Consider the following 20,527-nt stretch of genomic DNA (forward strand, 5'->3'; position numbering starts at 1 on the left):
TTCATATAATCTTAGATAAGATACATTGTCTCTAAATGCCTCAATTTCTCTGTATATAAAATGCAAATAATCATGGAACTATCTTATAACATAGTTTTGATAATTAAATAATATAGTTATAAAATTTAGAATAGAATCTGTCACACAGTAATTATTACTCCATATCACTATATTAGTAAGATATTTGTATATTTATACATCATTATTTATGTCAGTAATTCTCTCAACCCGATGGAATACACATGTTTATTGCTCTGCTTCTATTTTGACTTTTCATAATATATTTTGTTTAGCATTACTAGGTAAAGTAAATAATTAACTATAGGATGTGGCTTTGAGATACACGGCCTCAAATTTTTAACCTAAGTCAAGCAAGGAATTACCTCCCATGCCAAGCAATGTGAAATGCTTTCTATATGGAACACTGAAAATAAATAAAAGGTTAAAACAAAACAAAAAAAACCCTACATTGTGAATGGACTATTATTCTAAATCATTTTTGGATTCCTGTCATCTCTCTAGCAACTTCAATACATTTTCATAAATAATTAAATAATCTGATTTAGACATCAGTAAGATGGCAGGAATAGAAGTCCCAGGTTTCATTCCTTGCCATGATTTGCATATTTATATCCCTTCAGATTTCACGGTGAAACTTAACCTGCAATGTAACAGCATTAACAGGTAGAGCCTTAAGGAGATAACTAGCCACTGCCCTCATGAATGGGATTAACGTCCTTATAAAAGGGATCAAGAGAACCAGGTAGTCCTTTTCACCAGTTCCATCATTTAAGGATGTAGCAACAAGGTGCCAACTATGGAGCAGAGATCAAGCCCTTACCAGACACCAAATCTGCTGGTGCCTTGATCTTGGACTTCCCAGTCTCCAGAAATATGAAAAATAAATTGTTCCTATTTATAAATTACCCAGTCTAACGTATTTGTTATAGAAGCCCCAAAAGACAGACACCCCTGAACAAAGAGAGTTTAAGTAGCAACTAGCCACAGAAAAGAAAATGCCATTTTACCCCCAAACTTGGGAATGAGCTGAGACACCTCTGTGGACCATAGAACCAAATAAAAACTACAGTAGAAGGGTAAAAGTAACAGTCTCACTTTGAGCACATCATCCGTTCCCGTCCAAGCTGATTTGTGGTACGAAGAGAAAATTCCCTAGATCCAGTTTGTACAGTGGGAAAAGCAAGCCACAGTCAGGCACTGAGCTTCCCCAGAGTTCTAAAATGTTTCCCAGGAAGCTCACGCAGGTCTCACCTCAAGGGAAACAATGTGGGCAATGTCATAGCTAGATCATCTGGGGTTGGGTAGAAACAAATAAAGGAGTTAGACCTTATAGCAACTAGCCTACAAATGTTGGTGGTAGCTCTGTGTTCCTGCCAGTAGTAGCATCCAATTAGAGGTAACAGCCAATGGCATATCCTACCTGCAAAGTCAAGCTGGTTGCTTCCAGAAGCATGGTAAAAAATTAAACCTGGCTTCAGTCCTTAGATGGCTAACCTCCACATTCAGCCTCAGAGCCTACCCCAAAGCCCCGCCCAGACTGGTAGACAACTACCTCAGCATATTTCAGCAAAGCTCAGGGGCTAGACCTGCCCAACCAGAGAGTTCAAACAGTGGCTTGGCTCAGCCTCAAACACCACTCCAAGGTCCCACACAGGCAGGGAGACACCTATCACTGTGTACTTCCTTAGAGGACAGACCTGCCCAACCTGTGAGGCCAAACAGGGGGTTGGCCCAGCCCCAGACCTCACAGCAAGGCTCCGTTCAGGCAGCAGGGCAAGCTTCAAACACGCATTTCTATAAAACATAGCCTCTGAATCTGTCCATCTGGAATAACAACTCTGCCTAACTTCGGGGCCAGCCTGCAACCCTGCCCAACTTCAGAACCCAAATGATAACACTGCCTGGCCAGAGAACACATCCTGTGACCCAGCCCAATTAGAGGCTATCGCAGTGCCCAGCCAGCAGCTCTGAACGACTGCAGAGACCAGCCAGTGGTCTTGCCAGACAGCAGAACCTAGAGAGCAGCATCATCCAACCTCAGAACCTAAAGGCAGGGGCCTAGCCACCTAGAGAACCCAACTGTAAGCCCTGCCCCCCTGGGGTCATTTCAGGCTAAACCATGCATAATCAGAGGCTAGATTTAATAGTGAAGTTCTATCTTGGCCAGAAATCACCTATAAAGCCCAGAAGAGGTTGCTGTCTCCTCAAATGTACAGACCCCAAAGCAAATACACGAGAATGGTGAAGAAGCAGGGAATCACTATATCTCGAAAAGAAACTAATAAATTTCCAATAATGGACCCAAAGGAAACAGATCTATGAAATGACCGATGAATATTGGAATAATCCACTTAAAAAGTTCAGTGAACTACTTGAATATATAGAGGAAAATTAAAACAAATTTATTCTTATTTAAATAAATTCTACTCAAATAGAAACCGAAAGAGAATGGGGGTAGCTATACTTAGACAAAATAGACTTCAAGTCAAAAACTGTAAAAGGAGACAAAGAAGTATGTTACATAATGATAAAAGGGTCAATTCACCCAGAGGATATTAATAATTATAAATATATACATACTCAACATCAGAGGCACTTAGACTTCGAAAGCAAATATTAAAGAAAGTAAAAGGAGAGAGATTACAATACAGTAATAATAGGGGGATTCAATACCCTACTTTCAACAAAGGACAGACCATCCAGACAGAAAATTAAGAACACTGGATCTGACCAATGTTTAGTCTCTCAGACCAAATGTACCTAAAAGACATGTACAGAACACTCTACCAAACAGCAAGAGAATATGCATTCTTTTTGTGAACACAAAGAATATTCCTCAGAATAGATAATATGTTAGATTACAAAGCAAGTTTTAAAAAATTCAAGTGGATTAAATCGTATCAAGTATCCTTGCTGATCACAATAGTATGAAACGAGAAATAAATAATAGGAGAAATCTTGGAAAAGTCACCAATTTGTGGAAATTAAACAATATGCTCCTGAAAAAACAATGGGTCAAAGAAGAAATCAAAAGAGAAATTAAAAATTATCTTGAGACAAACAAATACAAAAACAGAATATGCTGAAATTTATGGGATGCAGCAAAACTATTTCTAAGAGAGAAAATCACAGCATTCAGTTCCTCCCCCCGTATCTCTCTCTCTCTCTCTCTCTCTCTCAAATAAACAACCTACTATTATACATCAAGGAACTAAAAATAGAAGAAACTCAGCCCAAAGTTAACAGAAGAAAGGAAATGAAGATCGGAGGAGAAATAAATAAAGTATAAACTAGAAAAATGACAGGGAAAAACAACCAACAAAACTAAGGGTCAGTTTTCTGGAAAGATAAATATACTTGACAAATCCTTAGCAAGATTAAGAAAAAGAAGGGCCAGGCGCAGTGGCTCATGCCTGTAATCCCAGCACTTTTAGGAGATGGAGGCAGGAGGATCACTTGAGGTCAAGAGTTCGAGACCAGCTTGGCCAACATGGCAAAACCCTGTCTCTACAAAATACAAAAATTAGCTGGGTGTGGTGGAGCAAGCCGATAATCCCAGCTACTTGAGAGGCTGAGGCAGGAGAATCGCTTAAACCCAGGAGGGCACAGGTTGCAGTGAGCTGCGAGGCGCCATGGCACTCCAGCCTGGGAGACAGAGAAAGTCTCTATCTCAATAAATAAATAAACCAAAGACTAAAAATAAAATTAGAACTTAAAGAAGAGACACTACAAATGATACCACAAACAAGTAATTGTAAGAGATGAATATGCAGATATCTGCCAACAAATTGGATAACCCAGAAGAAATGGATAAATTCCTAGACACAGATAACCTGCCAGAACTGAAATATGAAGAAATAAAATACCTGAACAGATTGATGATGGTTAAGCACATAAATCAGTAATATAAAGTCTCCCATCAGGTCAGGCATGGTGTCTCATGCCTGTAACCCCAGCACTTTGGGAGGTCAAGGCAGGCAGATCACTTGAGGTCAGGAGTTCCAGACCAGCCTTGCCAACATGGCGAAACTCTGTCTCTACTAAATTACCCCAGCTACTCAGGAGGCTGAAGTAGGAGAATCACTTGAAACCCAGAGGCAGAAGTTGCAGTGAGCCGAGATTGCACCACTGCACTCCAGAGTTGGGTGACAGGAGCGTCTCAAAAAAAAAAAAAAAAAAAAAATCACACACACAAGTCTCCCGTCAACCCATCAAAGAAAAGCCCAGAATTTGATCACATCACAGGTGCATTCTACTAAACATTTAAAGAAAAACTAACACCAATCCTTCTTAAACTCTTCCAAAGAACAGAAGAGGAAAGAAAAGTTCTTCTTTTTATGAGACCAGGAGTTCCCTGATGCCAATGCCAGGCAAAATAAATACAAAATAATAACAATAATAATAAAAATTATAGGTCACTATCCCTGATAAACACAAATGTAAAACCCTCCACAAAATACTAGCAAACCAAATTAACAGCACAATAAAAGGATCACCCAGTATGATCAAGTAGGAATTATGCCAAGGGTTCAAGATTGGCTCAACATGTGCAAATTAACTGATGTCGTTCTGTTCACATTAACAAAATTAAGGACAAAACCATATGATCCTCTCAACAGATGCAAAAAAAACATCAAGTAAAATTCAACATCCTTTCATGACAAAAACTCTCAAAAAATTAGGTGCAGAAGGAATGTACCTCAACACAATAAAGGCCACAAATGATAAGCCCAGAGCTAAACATCACACTCAACAGTGACAATTTAAAAGCTTTTCCTCTAAGATCAGAAAGAGGACAAAAATGCACTCTCTCACAACTTCTACTCAACTATGATAGTACTAGAAGTCCCTGCCAGAGCAACTGAACAAAAGAAAGAAATAAAAAGGGCATCCAAATAGAAAATGAAGAAGTAAAAATGTCACTGTTTGCTAACAACACAATCTTACATACAGAAAACACAAAAGACTCCACCAAAGAAACAGAACTAATAAACAACTACATTAAACATGAAGGATACAAAATTAAAATGCAAAAAGAAGCGGCATTTCCATACAGTAACAACAAATTATCTGATCTGATTTAAAAAATAAATAAAACAATCTCATTAATCATTGCTACAAAAAAAAAAAAAAAAACAGGCTGGTGGCTCACGTCTGTAATCCCAGCATTTGGGAGGCCAGAGTGGGACAGTTTGAGCTAAGAAGTTTAAGAACAGCCTGGGCAACACAGTAAGACTCCATCTCATTAAAAACAAAAATTTAACCAAGGAAGTAAAAGAGCTCTACAATAAAACTGTAAAACACTGATGAAAGAAATTTGAAGACACAAAAAAATGGTAAGATACCCAGTGTTCACAGATTGGAAAAATTAATTTGTTTAATTTTTAAATCGTTAAGATGTTCAAACTATCCAAAATTATCTACAGATTCAATGCAATCTCTATCAAAATACTGATGTCATTTTTCACAGAAATAGAAAAAAAACCCTAAAATTCATTAGGAATACCAAGAAACCCCAAATACCCAAAGTAAACTTGAGATGAAAGAACAAACCTAGAGACATCATACTGCCTGATTTCAAACTATATTACAAAGCTAGGGTAATCAAAATAGCAAGGTACTGGTGTAAAAACAGAAACACAGACCAATGGAATAGAACAGAAGGCGTGGAAATCAACTCATACATTTATACTCAACTGATTTTTGTCAAAGGTGCCAGGAACACACAATAGAAAAGGATAGTTTCTTCAAAAAATGGTGCTGGGAAAACTAGATAACTACATGCAGAAGAATGAAATTGGACCATTACCTTATAACATATACAAAAATAGGTCAAAATGGACTAAAGACTTAAACATAAGACCTGCATTATACAACCACTAGAAGAAAACACAGGGGGAAAACTACATGTCATCAGTCTGGGCAATGATTTTTTTTGGACACAGCACCAAAGGGACAGGCAACAAAAGCAAAAATTAACAAATGGGATTACATCAAACTGAAAATGTCTGCATAGCAAAAAATACAATCAGCAGAGTGAAGAGAAAAGCCATGGATTGGGAAATAATATTTGCAATCTGTATATCTGATACGGAGTTAATATCCAAAATATATCAAGAACTCTAATAACCCAATAGCAAGAAAACAACTCAATTAAAAAATGGACATGCCAGGCACAAGTGGTGCACACCTGTAGTCCCAGCTATTTGAGAGGCTGAGGCAGGAGGATGGCTTGAGGCCAGGAGTTTGACTCCAGCCTGGGCAACAGAGTAAGACCTTCATCTCTTGGGGGGAAAAAAAAAACCTAGAGGGGACAAAAGACCTGAACAGATATTTCTCAAAAGAAGACATATGAATGTCCAACAGATAAATGAAAAAGGTGCTTGACATCTATAATCATCAGGAAAATGCAAATTAAAGCCATAATGAGATAACAATTCACACCTGCTAGAATGTCTATTATCAGAAAGAGAGAAAAAAAAAGTTTTGGTAAAGAAGTGGCGAAAAGGGGAGCCTGGTACACTGCTAGTGGGAACATAAATTAGTACAGCCATTATGGAAAAGGGTATGAAGGTTCCTCAAATATCTAAAAATATTCTGGGACAATGTTTTATTAAAAGAGAAGGAAAGCAAAAAATTTTAACTAAAAAAAGAAAGAAAAAATATAGAAACAAAATTACCACATGATCCACCAACCCCACTTATGTGTATATAGTCAAAGGATGTGAAATCAGTATGTTGAAGAGTTATCTGCACTCCAATGTTAAGTGTAGCTTTATTCACAATAGCTTAGTTATCAAATCAACCTAAGTATCCATCAATAAATTAATAAAGAAAATGTCTCATATATAGGCATACCTTGGAGATACCGTAGGTTCGATTTCAGACCACCACAATAAAGCAAATATTGCAGTAAAATGAGTAACACAACTTTTTGTTTCCCAGTGCTTATACAAGTTATGGTCACATCATACTGTGGTCTATTAACTGTGTAATAGCATTATGTCTAAAATGAGTGTACATACCTTAATTAAAAAGCACATTATTGCTAAAACGTAACAATAATCTGAGCCTTAAGCAGGTCATATTCTTTGCTGATGGAGAATCTTGCCTCGATGTTACTAGCTGCTGACTGATCACGGTAGAGGTTACTGAAGGCTGGGATGGCTGTAGCAATTTCTTAAAATAAGACAACAACGAAGAGTGCCACACAGATGGCCTCTTCCTTTTATGTGAGATTTCTCTATACCATATAATTCTATTTGATAGAATTTAGAACTTCTTTCAAAATTGAAGCCAGTCCTCTCAAACCCTGCCAGTGCTCTATCAACTAAGTTTATGGACTATTCTAAATCCTTTAATTTCAACCATGTTCACTGCATCTTCACCAGGCGTAGATTCCACCTTAAGAAACCACATTCATTGCTCATCCTTTAAGAAGCAACTCCTCATTTGCTGAAGTTTTTGCTTTTTTTTTTTTTTTTTTTTTTTTTTGAGACAGGGTCTCCTTCTGTTGCCCAGGCTGGAGTGCAGTGGTGTGATCACAGCTCACTGCAGTCTTGACCTCCTGGACTCAAGTGATATTCCCATTCAGCTCCCTGAGTAGCTAGGACTACAGGCACATATCACTAAACCTACCTAAATTTTTTTCAGAGATGGGGTCTATGTTGCTCAGGCTGGTCCTCAAACTCCTGGCCTCAAACGATCCTCCCACCTCAATAGCCCAAAGTGTTGAGATTACAGGCATGAGCCATCATGCCTGGCTCTGCTAAAATTTTACCCTGAGATTGCAGCAATTCAGTCACATCTTCAGGTTCTACTTTTAATTCCAGTTCCCTTGCTATTTCTACCATATCTGCAATTACTTCCTCTACTGAAGTCATGAACCCTTCAAAGTCATCTGTGAAGGCTGCAATCAACTTCTTCCAAACTCTTGTTAATGTTGATATTTTGACATCCTCCCATGAATTACAAATGTCCCTAATGGCATCTAGAATGGTGAAACCTTTCCAGTGGTTTTCAATTTACTTTGTCCAGATCCATCAGAGGAATCATTATCTATAGTAGTTATAGCCTTATGAAATGTATTTCTTAAATGATAAGACTTAAAAGTTGGAAGCATTCCTTGATTCATGGACTGCAAAATGAATGTTGTGTTACAGGCATAAAAACTATATTAATCTCCTTGTACATCTGCATCAGAGCTCTAGTGTGAACAGGTCACTGTCAATAACAGCAATATTTTGAAAGGAAATCTTATTTCTCAACAGAAGGTCTCAATAGTGGGCTGAAAATATTCAGTAAATGATGCTATAAACAGAGGTGCTGCCATCGGGCTTTGTTGTTCCATTCGTATAGCACAGACAGAAGAGGTTGCGCGTAATTCTTAAAGACTCTAGGATTTTCAGAATGGTAAATGGGCATTGGCTTCAACTTAGTTACCAGCTGCATTAGCCCCTAACAAGAGTCAGTCTGTCCTTTAAGCCAGGCACTGACTTTTCTCTAACTATAAAAGTCCTAGATGGCATCTTCTTCCAAAAGAAGGCTATTCCATCTACTTTAAAAATCTGTCCTTTTGTGTAGCCACCTTCATCCATTCTTAGCTAGACCTTCTGGAAAACATGCTGAAGCAAGTGCTGAATGACGCAGAAGCTTCAGCATGTTATCCAGAAGATCTAGCTTCACCTTGTACTTGTAGTTTACGGAGAAGGCTTCTTTCCTTAAACCTCAGGGACCAACCTCTGCTAGCTTCAAACTTTAATTCTGCAGCTTCCTCACCTCTCTCACCTTTCATGAAATTAAGACGAGTTAGAGCCTTGTTTTAGATTAGGCTTTGGCATAAGAAAATCTTGTGGCTAGTTTGATCCATCTAGACCACTCAAACTTTTTCCACATAAGCAATAAGGCTACTTTGCTTTCTTATCATTCATGTGTTCAATGGAGAACGTTTAGTTTCCTTTGGACCTGGTCCTTTGCATTTACAATTTGGTAAACTGTTTGGCACAAGAGGCTTAGCCTTCAGCCTATCTTGGCTTTCGACATGCCTTCCTTACTAAGCTTAGTCATTTCTAGCTTTTGATTTAAAGCAAGAGATATGCAGCTCTTCCTTTTGCTTGAACACTTAGAAGACACTGTAGGGTTGTTAAACTGTCCTAATTTCTATATTGGTTATGTCTCAGTGAATAGGGAGGTCTGAGCAGGAGAAATACAGGGGAATGGCTGATTGGTGTTGTAGCCACAGTACACAATTTATTGATTAAATTCAATGTCCTACGTAGGCGCAGTTCATGGCACTCCAAAACCATTATAATAACAACAAAGATCACTGATCACAGACGACAGAAAAAGTTTGAAATACTGTGAGAATTACCAAAATGAGACACAGAGACATGAAGTGAACACATGCTGTTGGAAAAATGGTGCTGACAGACTTGCTCAACAAAGGGTTGCCACAAAGCTTCAATTTGTAAAAACTGCTGTATTTGCAAAATGCAACCTAGCAAAGCACAACAAAAACGTGTATGCTCGTATATACACTGGAGTATCAGTCAGCCTTAAAAAAGGAAATCTTGTCATTTGCAACAACATGGATGAACCTGGAGAACATTACAGTAAGTGAAATAAGCCAGTCATAGACAAATATTGCATGATCTCACTTATGTGTGGAATCAAATACAATTGAAATCAAAGAAACAGAGAATAAAATGGTATTTGCCCAAGGCTGAGGACAAGATGAGAAGGGAGACATTGGTCAAAGAGTACAAAGTTTCAGTTAGGAGGAATACATTTCTGATATCTACTGCACAGCTTGGTAACTATCTTTAATAATAGTGTATTGTATATTTCAATATTGCTAAGAGAGTACATTTCAAATATTCTTACCACAAATATGCTACATATTTGAGGTGATGGATATGTCTAGTTTGACTTAATCATTGCACTTTGTATACATATAACATTACTTTGGACCCTATAAATATACACAATTTTAATGTGTTAAATTACAATTTAAAAATTTTAAAGAGAATTTGGCCTGGCAAGGTGGCCCATCCCTGCAATCCCCAGCAGTTTGGGAGGCCAAGGCAGGCGGACCACTTGAGGTCAGGAGTTCAAGACTGGCCTGGCCAATATGGTGAAACCCCATCTCTATTAAAAACACAAAAATTAGCCAGGCGTAGTGGCATGTGCCTGTAGTCCCAGGTAGTCGGGAGGCTAAGGCAGGAGAATCACTTGAACCTGGGAAACGGAGGTTGCAGTGTGCAGAAATCACACCACTGTACTCTAGCCCAGATGACGGAGCAAGACTCTATCTCAAAAAGAAAAAAAAAAAAAAAAACTAAGAAGAATTTTATTTAGAATTTTCAACTTTACTTTTTTCAAAGCTATATACAAAATGAGAGAAAGAAAATACAGAAACAAAGAGACAGACAAAAGGTACGAGCAAGAGACTGAGACGAAGGAGCAGAGGCTAAAAGGCTAAACTGCAAGGTCCCAATAACACTTTTTAAACCTACAGATCCAATAATGCTGAAAGCCAGCTCTATTTCTTGAACTTCCTGGGAGATGAGCCAAAAAACATGCTGTTTTGTTTAAGTGAACTTAAGTGAGATTTCTCTCACTTTGAACTAAGACAATGTTATTTTCAGATACCTACAATAATCATTTAATAAGAATCTATTAAGTTACGCTAAGACAGTTCAAAGTCTAACACAGTTCAAAGTAAGAGAACTAACAGTATCTGAAACACAGCACTAAATACAGAATACATGAAATATACTAAACTAATATCTGAAATACATATTTTAACAGTTTTAAGTGTGGGTAAATTTACACTTTCAATATTCTGTACTCTGTGAAACATTTAAAATTTGAGAATGCATTATAACAAAAATGTTATTCAAAGTTTGGTGGAAAAACTGAATTTAGATAAATGTCAAAAATAGGAGAAAAAAGACAATCTAAAGAATAAATTAAAGAAAATGAAACAATACTAATTTGCCTTGAACATAACATGCATTTAAAAACTTTAACACAGAATATCCAATTTCCCAGTACCTGTTTCTTCATTAACTCCTTTTGTCTACCATTAAAAATTCCAATGTTTTAAGCAAAGATTATGAAGAAATAAACATTCTAATAAATAAAGGAACTTAAAATGTGTTAAATTTGTCATCATTATCATGTCTGGGTAAAAACAAGTTTAAAAACTCCCAAGTCTCTCATTTTCTACTCGCTTTATTTCCCTTTAATAGATTACTATCAAAATCACCTTGGTGAAGGAGTTGAGCTCGATAGGCTGGAAGGGAAGTTGTAAGAAAGGTATGGAGTCGAACAGCCAAAAGAAATTTCAGTCCACATTCATCAAGAGTTTCTCCACCTGCAATGGGAGAAAGGGGAAGCAACGTATTTAAAAAAAAAAAAATGTAAGCAAAAGAACACCAAATATAGGCATATAACATTCTTAACCTGACCCAAAAAAAAAAAAAGTTATCAGTCTAAAATATTTTCTAACATTTATCTTTTTCTACACAATTTTACATTACAGAAAAACCAGTATAAACAATTGGAAAAATAATAAAAAAGAGAATAAAGAGAGTCTGATACTCTTTAGAATCTGACCTCTTCTGATTGAAATCTTATTTAAATTGTGACTGATTTTTGAACAGTTTAACCTTTTCTGTGGCACATGTACAGTAATATCTTTAATCAATACGGTTTATTCAAATCATACATCCACCCCAATAATCTGCTGTTAACAATGGAAGAAATAGTTCTATGGTGGGAGGGCCTGGTATTTTTTCCTTGAAGCAAAAACTAAAAACATAAAACACCTATAACATATTCACATCAAAAATAGTATCTACTAGTAATATCGCTAAAAGTGTCAAGATTCAAAACCAACTTAATTTTTCTTAAATTTAATTTTGTTATATTAAATTTACCCTAAATTTTCCTTTCAAGCTTCGTTCAAAGGGATACTGACATATATATGGTCCACAAGGCTCAATTGGTTCATTTCAGAACTTGAGATTTGATGGGAAACTGTTCATAACTCAGCAGTGTTTTTTTTTAAAATGCTCTCTGGGTGAGGAAAAGATCTAATTACATTATGCTTTTCTAGGTAGGAGCATACACTAATGCTAATTTAAAAAAAAAAACTCAATGTTTTAAAAACTGAATTACAATTGTTAATAGTGGATTATTACAAAATGAGGAAAAAAAAACAGAAATCACCTTTTACTTTTAGGTACCTAAAATAATTGTTTAATAAGAATCTGTTAAATTTTGCTAAACTAAGAAAGATTCAGTTGGATCTCTTATAATACTAAGCAGACAATTAGTAAAAATGACCAGCATAAGGAGTCTTTGTGCACTTGCTCATAGTACTGTGATTTATGGGATAAATAGTGCATATTAAGAGTTTACTGTTTATGATAGTCTGGGGGGGGAAAAAGTTAAAACTGTTGTGAAGGTAGCAAGGATGTTTCCAAAAAAAACCTTAATCGTATTTTTTTTTTTTTAAGAGACAGGGTCTTGCTCTATTGCCCAGGCTGTAGTGCAGTGGCACAATCAATTCACTGCTGCCTCAACCTCCTGGGCGCAAGCATCATCCCACCTCAGCCTCCTGAGTAGCTAGGACTACAGGCATGAGGCACCATATCTTGCTAATTTTTTTTTTTGTTTTCATAGAGATGGGGGTCTCATTATGTTGTCCAGGCTGGTCTTAAACTCCTGGGTTCTAGTGATCCTCCTGCCTCAGCCTCCAAAAGAGCTGAATTTACAGGCATAAGCCCCTGTGCCTAGCTAATGGCATCATTTTAATAATAATTTATTTAAAATTATTTTCTGTGAAAATAAGTAAAAATGTTATCAGCATGGAGTTTAGTTTTACCTTGGCTTCTGTCTCGGCTTTCTCCAATATCAGTGCTTGTTGTTGCAATTGTATCTGCTAAGGCCATCAAAGACATCTGTTCCATCCGGCTGAGTCCTGGTAAACTAGAATGAAGTAAGTGGCCAGAAAGAACCTGAGCATGCTCAGGTCCAAAGTAAGTTGGACTGTATTGTGAAAGGTCAATAACTCTAGGCTTTGTATTTTCTTCATCTGTCTCTAACATATGAGTATCAGTCATTACAGGTTGAGTCTGAAAAAGCTCATCATAACTTTCTTTTGATAACTGGTTTGATTTACTTAAGGTACTCTCATTACCAGATTTCTCCAAAGATGAGTAACAGCTATCATCATCTGCTGCAAGTAAGGCATATAAAGGAAGTGGAGGAACAGAATCTATTTCTGTGTAATCTGTATTTTCAGTCTTGTTGAATGCCTGGGGGTCTCTGGTAGTGCTTCCACTAGCACTGATTGTGAGAGACCTAAGGCGGCGTTCATGATTAGATTCAGCTTCATTCAAAGCCACAACTTCCCCAGCAATGCACTTAACAAGATGGGACAATATGGCCTTGGCTCTCCGAACTTTACCAAGATCCATGAGTTCCAAAAGCTGCAAGGGATGATACTGAGGTAGAGTCGGGGAAAGTACATGAGCTGCTTCAAAAAGACCTGAATCTTCCATATCCACTGAAGGATCGAATGCAGTTTTCTTTCCACAGATTTTCTGGGCAAGACTGGTCATGGATCGAGTCAGAGTTTTCTTTGGAGGATGTAACCCAGAACTGGAGTTACTCTGTTTCATTAAACTTGTTATAGATGGAGTGCTCCCACTGTACGAATCTGTTATAACAGGTTCTTGTTTAGAAGATGGCTGCCATTGGGAATACACATGCATTTCGCAGTCCATTCCTACCACAAGGATGCCATCCCGGACCCACGATAAAGAAACAGGAAAAGGTGGGGAGCCATCTACAGAAGAAACCAGGTCCACACTTCGTAATAGTACAAATTTAGAAAGGGGCACAACTTTAGTACTCTCCCAGAGAGGAAACGCCAGGCTTTCCTTAGCAGTCTGGTCTTGTACCTTGCCAGCCAGGGGTCCATACATAAAAAGTTTTGATCCAATTCCTACAGTCAGAATATGAGAACCATCTTCTCTAGACATCCAATCTAAGTGAACTAAATGCTTTGTGTTTGATGTGATATTCTCTTTACTAGATAAATATATCTCTTGTTTATTATAGGCCACTAAATTACTGTCAACACTAATGCCAGAATCCAATACTGTGCTTAACTCATCTAAATGAATTGTCTGTTCAAGGACCCAACATGAACCTCCTGTTGACTCACATTCGAAAATACTTACATGCATCACAAAGTCCTGGGAAGATCTACTATTAGATGCAGGCTGCTTATAAGCTACTGCTAAACGATTTGTATGTGCACAGCTAACTTCTATAGGCCTACCAGGTACAGTTATACTACTATTGCTCTGAAGTCCATCTTCAATAAGTAATGGCCATTCTTCCCAAACGTATGCAAGATCAATTTTTCCATTCTTTGATGTGGCAGATTGTCCATCTGTTACTCTGCATCTCCAGAATCTTACTTTCTCATCTGAACATGAAGTTGCCAATAAATAAGGAGCACTGCACGCAGGATATATAGAAGATGAACTCAGATGTCCTAAAATAAAAATAATCCATTAACAAAATGTCAAATTTGGTTAAATACTTCTGTTTTTATGTACTTAAGATTTTAGTCTTTTTGTATTAACTACTGTTAAGAGCATGACAGCCTATATTTATTTAAGAAGAGGCAGCAAGAATAGTAAGAAAGAGGCTTTTAATGACATCAGAAAGGTATAAAAAAGAAAGGATCACCAAAACCTAGAGTTTAAAGGGAACTCTGAGATAATTTACTTCAATTCTTGAAGGTTAAACATCTTGGGCCTAAATCAAACAACTTCGGCATAGGCAGAATTTAAAAACTTGAATTCTAGTCAATCCAGAATTTGTTTCACAGCTCTTTGCTAGTTTTATACATTATAAATCTAATTTTAAAGCTATCAATGCATTTTTTTTTTAATTTGTCAACACTCACTGGCTCCTTCTCTTTTACATTTTTCAATATAAATGTGAATGGCCTATGTTTACTCAAGTACTGAATGGTCACTTTACAGGGCCCTTGATGATTGAGGTATATTTGCCATAACAAATGCTGAGAAGATTTCTAATTAGAACTTAACATTCGCTGAGACTTAAAGTAATCATGCACTATTAGTTTTCTAAAACAGGGGCCTTGATTTTTATTTTTGATTAGTATTCTTGATACTCCAGAACAGTGGTTCTTGACCTTTTGCATGCATAAGAATCACTTGAAAGGCTTGTAAGACCAGGCCACTGGGTCCCATCCCAGAGTTTGAGATACAGTAACCCTGGGTGGCCCAAGAAATGGGGTGGCCCATTTCTAACAAGTTTCCAGGATGCTGATGCTGCTGGCCTGGGGACACTTTGAAAACCACTGCTCTAGAATAAGGATAATAAATATATAGCAGAAACCATACAATCAGAATCATGGCTCCAGGAAGCTATTGCCAATACCATCAAAGTTTGCAAATAAGGGACAACTCAGTTACCATCTCCGCTCTAGAAACTGTCCCTTTGTCTTCCCAAAAGACAAATGAAATGCGTTTTAGAAATCAATATTTAAGACTAGAACTGGCTGATAAATGTCAGAGTAATCTGAAAACATAATGAGAACTATAAGTCTTCAATTTAGGGTACCTGAATATTATTATTTCCATTTCTGGTTCTGTGTGGATTTAAGAGGTAGTCGCAGCACCTATTTTTAAATACCTGGTAAATACTCATGTGTTACAAAATTAGTCTCTTCTCATAAAATTTACAAACCTGCTGATGGCTTAATACTTATTATCTCAACTCCTTCTGGCAAATGCAATTCTTGGCTATAAACCATTTCTGAAAACAGAGTCAACTTGCTGGTACTCTGGAGATTTGCTCTGCAAGCCTGATACTTTTGTGAAAAAGGAGATAGGATCTTCTCTGGAGAAGAAGAATAATGTTCTTCTGGCTGCCAAACTGCTTCAGATAATTTTGTATCTACTTTTTCATCTATAAAACATAAGAAAAGAACCAAAAACTGAGGCAGGGGAGCCCTATAAATATTACGATTGCTATATTTCACAATCCGAAACTGCCTTGTAAAAGAGAAAATAGTAAACATATAAATATGATTCTTCACATAAAGAAAATAAGAAAAGATTTTTAAATTAATTGAATAATCTACAGTTATCACCATTTAATGAGAATGGCTTTAAGAAATATGTACCAAATTATCTAATTTTGTGTAATTTGTTAACTTATGCCTATTAAAATTACACACACACACAAATGACTCACCTAATGAGACAGGAATTGATTTTAGATGTAAATTCCACATGTGTAATAGTGAACGGTTGTCTTGAGTGCATTCTATGACAATTAGGTAGAACTTCTCAGAAAATCCATTAGGTGAGCTGCCTGTTGGTATTAACGATATTTTTCACTGTTAATATGTATAAAAGAGACAACTTGCTAAATATGCTAAGTTAAAATAATTGGACTTTAAAAAAAAGAAAATTAAAAACTTTTACCTAAGGCTTCAAATACAAGTGGTATTATAAAATACATTCAAATCCTTTACCATACGAATTTGTATTAACTTAAAATTTTTACAATAATATGTATGCTATTTCATGTTTGAATCGACAGGTTTAGAGTCATCATCATCAAATTGTTCACAAAGATTAAACCATATGAAGCAGAAAATTTCTAAACAGATAGGAACTATGCAATATATACTTAAACTCAACATATTATGATGAAATGGTGGTGCCAAACATTTTTCAAATGAGTAAGGTCCATAATGGATGATGACTTCAGGATATTTATCCAATGGCCAAATTATAAGTATTCATTATAAAACGTATCATTCAAGAAAATGTCTTCGCCCAAATTGCAGTTTAAACAGCAAACAAGTTGCTCAAAATAAACATATCCTTTTAAAATACATCAGAAAAAATCAATGATTTATTATCGCCTGAAAAAACCTTTTTAACAAGAGATTTTAATCCAAATTTTCTTCATTATAAGTTATTATTCACTATGTGCACAATTAGGTAAACGAAAATTACAGTATAAAAACAAAATAAATCACAGAACATGTAAAACATGAGAAAGCAGGTATAGAAGGGCACAAAGACTTTGCCCTTTTATAAATCTGCATAGGAAAAAAATAAAAAATGGTAACCATAAATGTTTTAAATCATCTTGTATTGACAGCTTAAATGAAAAGGTAACTTTGGTAATGTATTCTAAGTTAGGCATCCAAAATACAGAAATTAAGAGAAAAGAAAGGATAAAGATTATAACAAAAGAAAAAAGAATAGAAATCAATCCTAGTTTTGATAATTTCACTAACAACAAAAAATGCTCCAATACTGAAAATATTTGTAAAACATTTTTCTTCTTCATAATAGAGCAAAAGAAATGAAATCATAACTCCTTAGGTATTTTCCAGGAAACTCTAATAATGAACATAATAGTTTTTGGGTAAAAGTAAAAATTTCCTGAATATTTTAAGAAAAATCGTAGCCTTAGAGAAAAAAATACATTAAAAATTGAAGAATCCGAAAAAAGAAAATATTAGAATACGTGAAGATCATGGAAAAACTCAACCTTATGCAAAGGAGAGTAACTTCTTTTAAAAGTTTTAAAGAGACTTAAATTGTTAACAATATTAACATGTTCATTAATATTTTAATATGAAAAGGATATTTTTGTTTACACAATAAATAATCCTATGTCTTATGTCTGATATCTTTAATCCCCATTTTTAGCATATTTCCACCATGTTCAGAGTTAAAAAAACACATAAAGTGTATTTGCACAGCTCATTAATTCAGGGAAAACTGATAGAAGACTTAAAGCAATGGTAAGAAATTAGATGTCAACATAAAAGTGCAGAACTCTAAGGAGTACTTCTCATAAAAGAAGAAAAATGGAAAAGGTGGCAGAAAGACATGATGTACAAGAGGAGAAAAAATTCTGAACAAATGCAGAAGATATTTAACATTTGAATCTTGATAACTTCTTTGTGTAACGAGCATATACTGTATAATTGATTTATAAGACTGTGATCCTCAAGAATGCCATTTTTGAGTTTGGTTTGGCTCTATAATCTCAAGTGATGACCAAGAGATTTTAGCTTTATTTTACTCCGTGTGCCTTCATGTAAAGTAATAATGTTGATGAGAGGAGTTTAACAACATTTTAAAACCTGTTTTACTATAAAAACATTAATTAAGACAATTAGTTTTTAAATTAAGGACTTTCTAGCTTGAAGTTTTAAGCTACTTCTTTAAATTATAAATTTTCAAAAGGCAGGAGGTCCATAATATCCAAATGGATGGGTAGGACCCCATCCATGCAAAAAGCTCTCACATGTTAATAATAAAGCATTTCTATTACGCAGTTTAAAAAACATACAACCAAGATGCCCCTTTAATTTTGTTCATATTTCTTACCTGGTTAAGAATAAAAAGATACTCACATTTATGATAAATATTTAATAAACAAACTTACTCCAAACAATTTTTACTTCAAACAGACAATGTGAAGCATTTCACCAATTCATCTTTATTAACTGCCTAACATACTGTACATAGTATTTCTCATTCCATAAACACTTCTTCCTTACCTGCATTAGATGAAATGTTGTCTTTGCCAAGGCTTTTCTTCTCAAGGTTATTCAAAATGAAGTCTTCTTGAAAAACATGAAGCAGTTGGGTTTTTCTCCCATGCTGAATATAAATACATATCAACGTAAGTTGACCTATGTGTTATTTACCTAATGCTAAATAACCAGAAAAATAATACTTCATAATGAGATATTTAAAGGCAGAATAAGATTCAAACGTTCAGCAGAATGTAAGTGTATGGTACCTCCATTAGATTAAACAGATGAATATAAAAATTTAGGTCAAGATCATTTGCTTTCATTACAACAAGTCTTTATAAGTAAGAAATAATATCCACCAGTTTTTATGTAGCCACAAATTGGAACCTAGTTTTCTTTCCAGTGATTTTCATAACCAAGGATGAAGAACCTAACACCACTTTATTAAATCTAATGGTAATATGATAATATTTTTATAATATGTTTGAGTCAAAGTTCGAAATTTATTTGGTTGTGAATATAGTAATGAGCATTATAATTTGTTTTCTAGTCTGAAGTCTAGAAAGTAAAATATACAATAGTATGTTATCTATTATGTGATGAGTTAATTACTGAATCTACTTTACCTGTAAATATATAGCAAACTATCAAATTACATTAATATATAGATTTTATGCAAAATGCTTTCATAAACTTTTTAAAATATACCTCCCCCCCAAAATTAATACTTACAAGTTTGGTAATGGGATCTAATGCAATAATGCATCCTGGCCTGGCTGTTGATTGTTGACTGACGATGTTAAAGACTTCACCAACATATTTCTGTTTTTTTTAAAAATTGATAATTTACTAAACAATTCATATGCAAATAAGAGTAACAAAATTTCAGGCATAACAGATAAATAACAATAAAATTCAAGTGGGCTTAAATATAGTCCCTTTCAACTATAAAAATACTAGGTCTTCAGTCTTTATAGGAAGTAACATACAAATGAAAAAGCATTACAGCTCAGTTGGTACAGAGAAAAACAAAAGCAATGCTAGATAACTGTTAAGGGAAAAAAATTATATCAATAAATGTGAAAAACTGATTTCAATCTCCTGGAAATGTTCTAATAATTAGTGCTTTTTAAACATTAATTTTGAGGTAGGAAGGATAGAGCTAAAGAAACAAGATTCCATACTATTCAAGTATGCTGATTTCTTGAGCCATTCATGTCCTGACTGCATTAGTTAAGGTCACACTGCTAAATTCAGTGGTCTATTTTCAAATCTTTACAGTACTTGCTTTATCAGCAGCATCTGATCTTGGTAATCATTCCTTCTCCCTCCTTGAAATACTTTTCTCTTTTGCCTTCCATTATACGCCACATTCACCCTTGTATTTCCACCCTACTTTTAACAGAGCTTTCCAGCATTCAATCTTTAATTTTTTTTAACTTTCATTGTAGGTTTGGGAGTACGTGTGCAAGTGTGTTATACAGGTAAACTGATGTCACAGGGCTTTGTTGTACAGATTATTTCATCATCCAGGTACTAAGCCTACTACTCAACAGTTATTTTTTCTGGTCCTCTCCCTCCTCCCACCTTCCACCCTGAAGAAGTCCCCAGTGTCTGTTGTTCCATTCTTTGGGTTCATGAGTTCTCATCATTTAGCTCCCACTTATAAGTGAGAACATGCAGTATCTGGTTTTCTACTCCTGTGTTAGTTTGCTAAGGATAATGGCCTCCTTAAAGAATGGCCTCCATAAAGAAGTAGCTTTATGAATGCCAGCTCCACCCATGTTCCTGCAAAATACATCATTTCATTCTTTTTTATGGCTGCACAGTATTCCATGGTGTATGTGCACCACATTTTCTTTTTTTTTTTTTTTTTTT

At 35.5% G+C, this 20,527-nt stretch overlaps 1 protein-coding gene across 3 annotated transcripts in view; it reads right to left on the minus strand.

The window, feature by feature from the left end:
• The window catches only part of DMXL1 (Dmx-like 1), a 173,684-nt gene that overhangs the window by 84,830 nt on the left and 68,327 nt on the right, over positions 1-20,527 (minus strand). For all 3 annotated transcript variants that reach the window (XM_011972855.1, XM_011972853.1, XM_011972854.1), the window contains 6 exons: positions 19,382-19,471; positions 18,671-18,773; positions 16,333-16,452; positions 15,823-16,044; positions 12,914-14,596; positions 11,291-11,398 (listed from right to left, as the gene is read on the minus strand). In XM_011972855.1, the coding sequence (XP_011828245.1) occupies positions 11,291-11,398; positions 12,914-14,596; positions 15,823-16,044; positions 16,333-16,452; positions 18,671-18,773; positions 19,382-19,471 (2,326 nt within the window). The remainder of the gene's footprint in view (positions 1-11,290; positions 11,399-12,913; positions 14,597-15,822; positions 16,045-16,332; positions 16,453-18,670; positions 18,774-19,381; positions 19,472-20,527) is intronic.

Source organism: Mandrillus leucophaeus, unplaced genomic scaffold (assembly GCF_000951045.1).
Source record: "Mandrillus leucophaeus isolate KB7577 unplaced genomic scaffold, Mleu.le_1.0 Scaffold131, whole genome shotgun sequence".
In the NCBI taxonomy this organism is placed as follows: Eukaryota; Metazoa; Chordata; class Mammalia; order Primates; family Cercopithecidae; genus Mandrillus; species Mandrillus leucophaeus.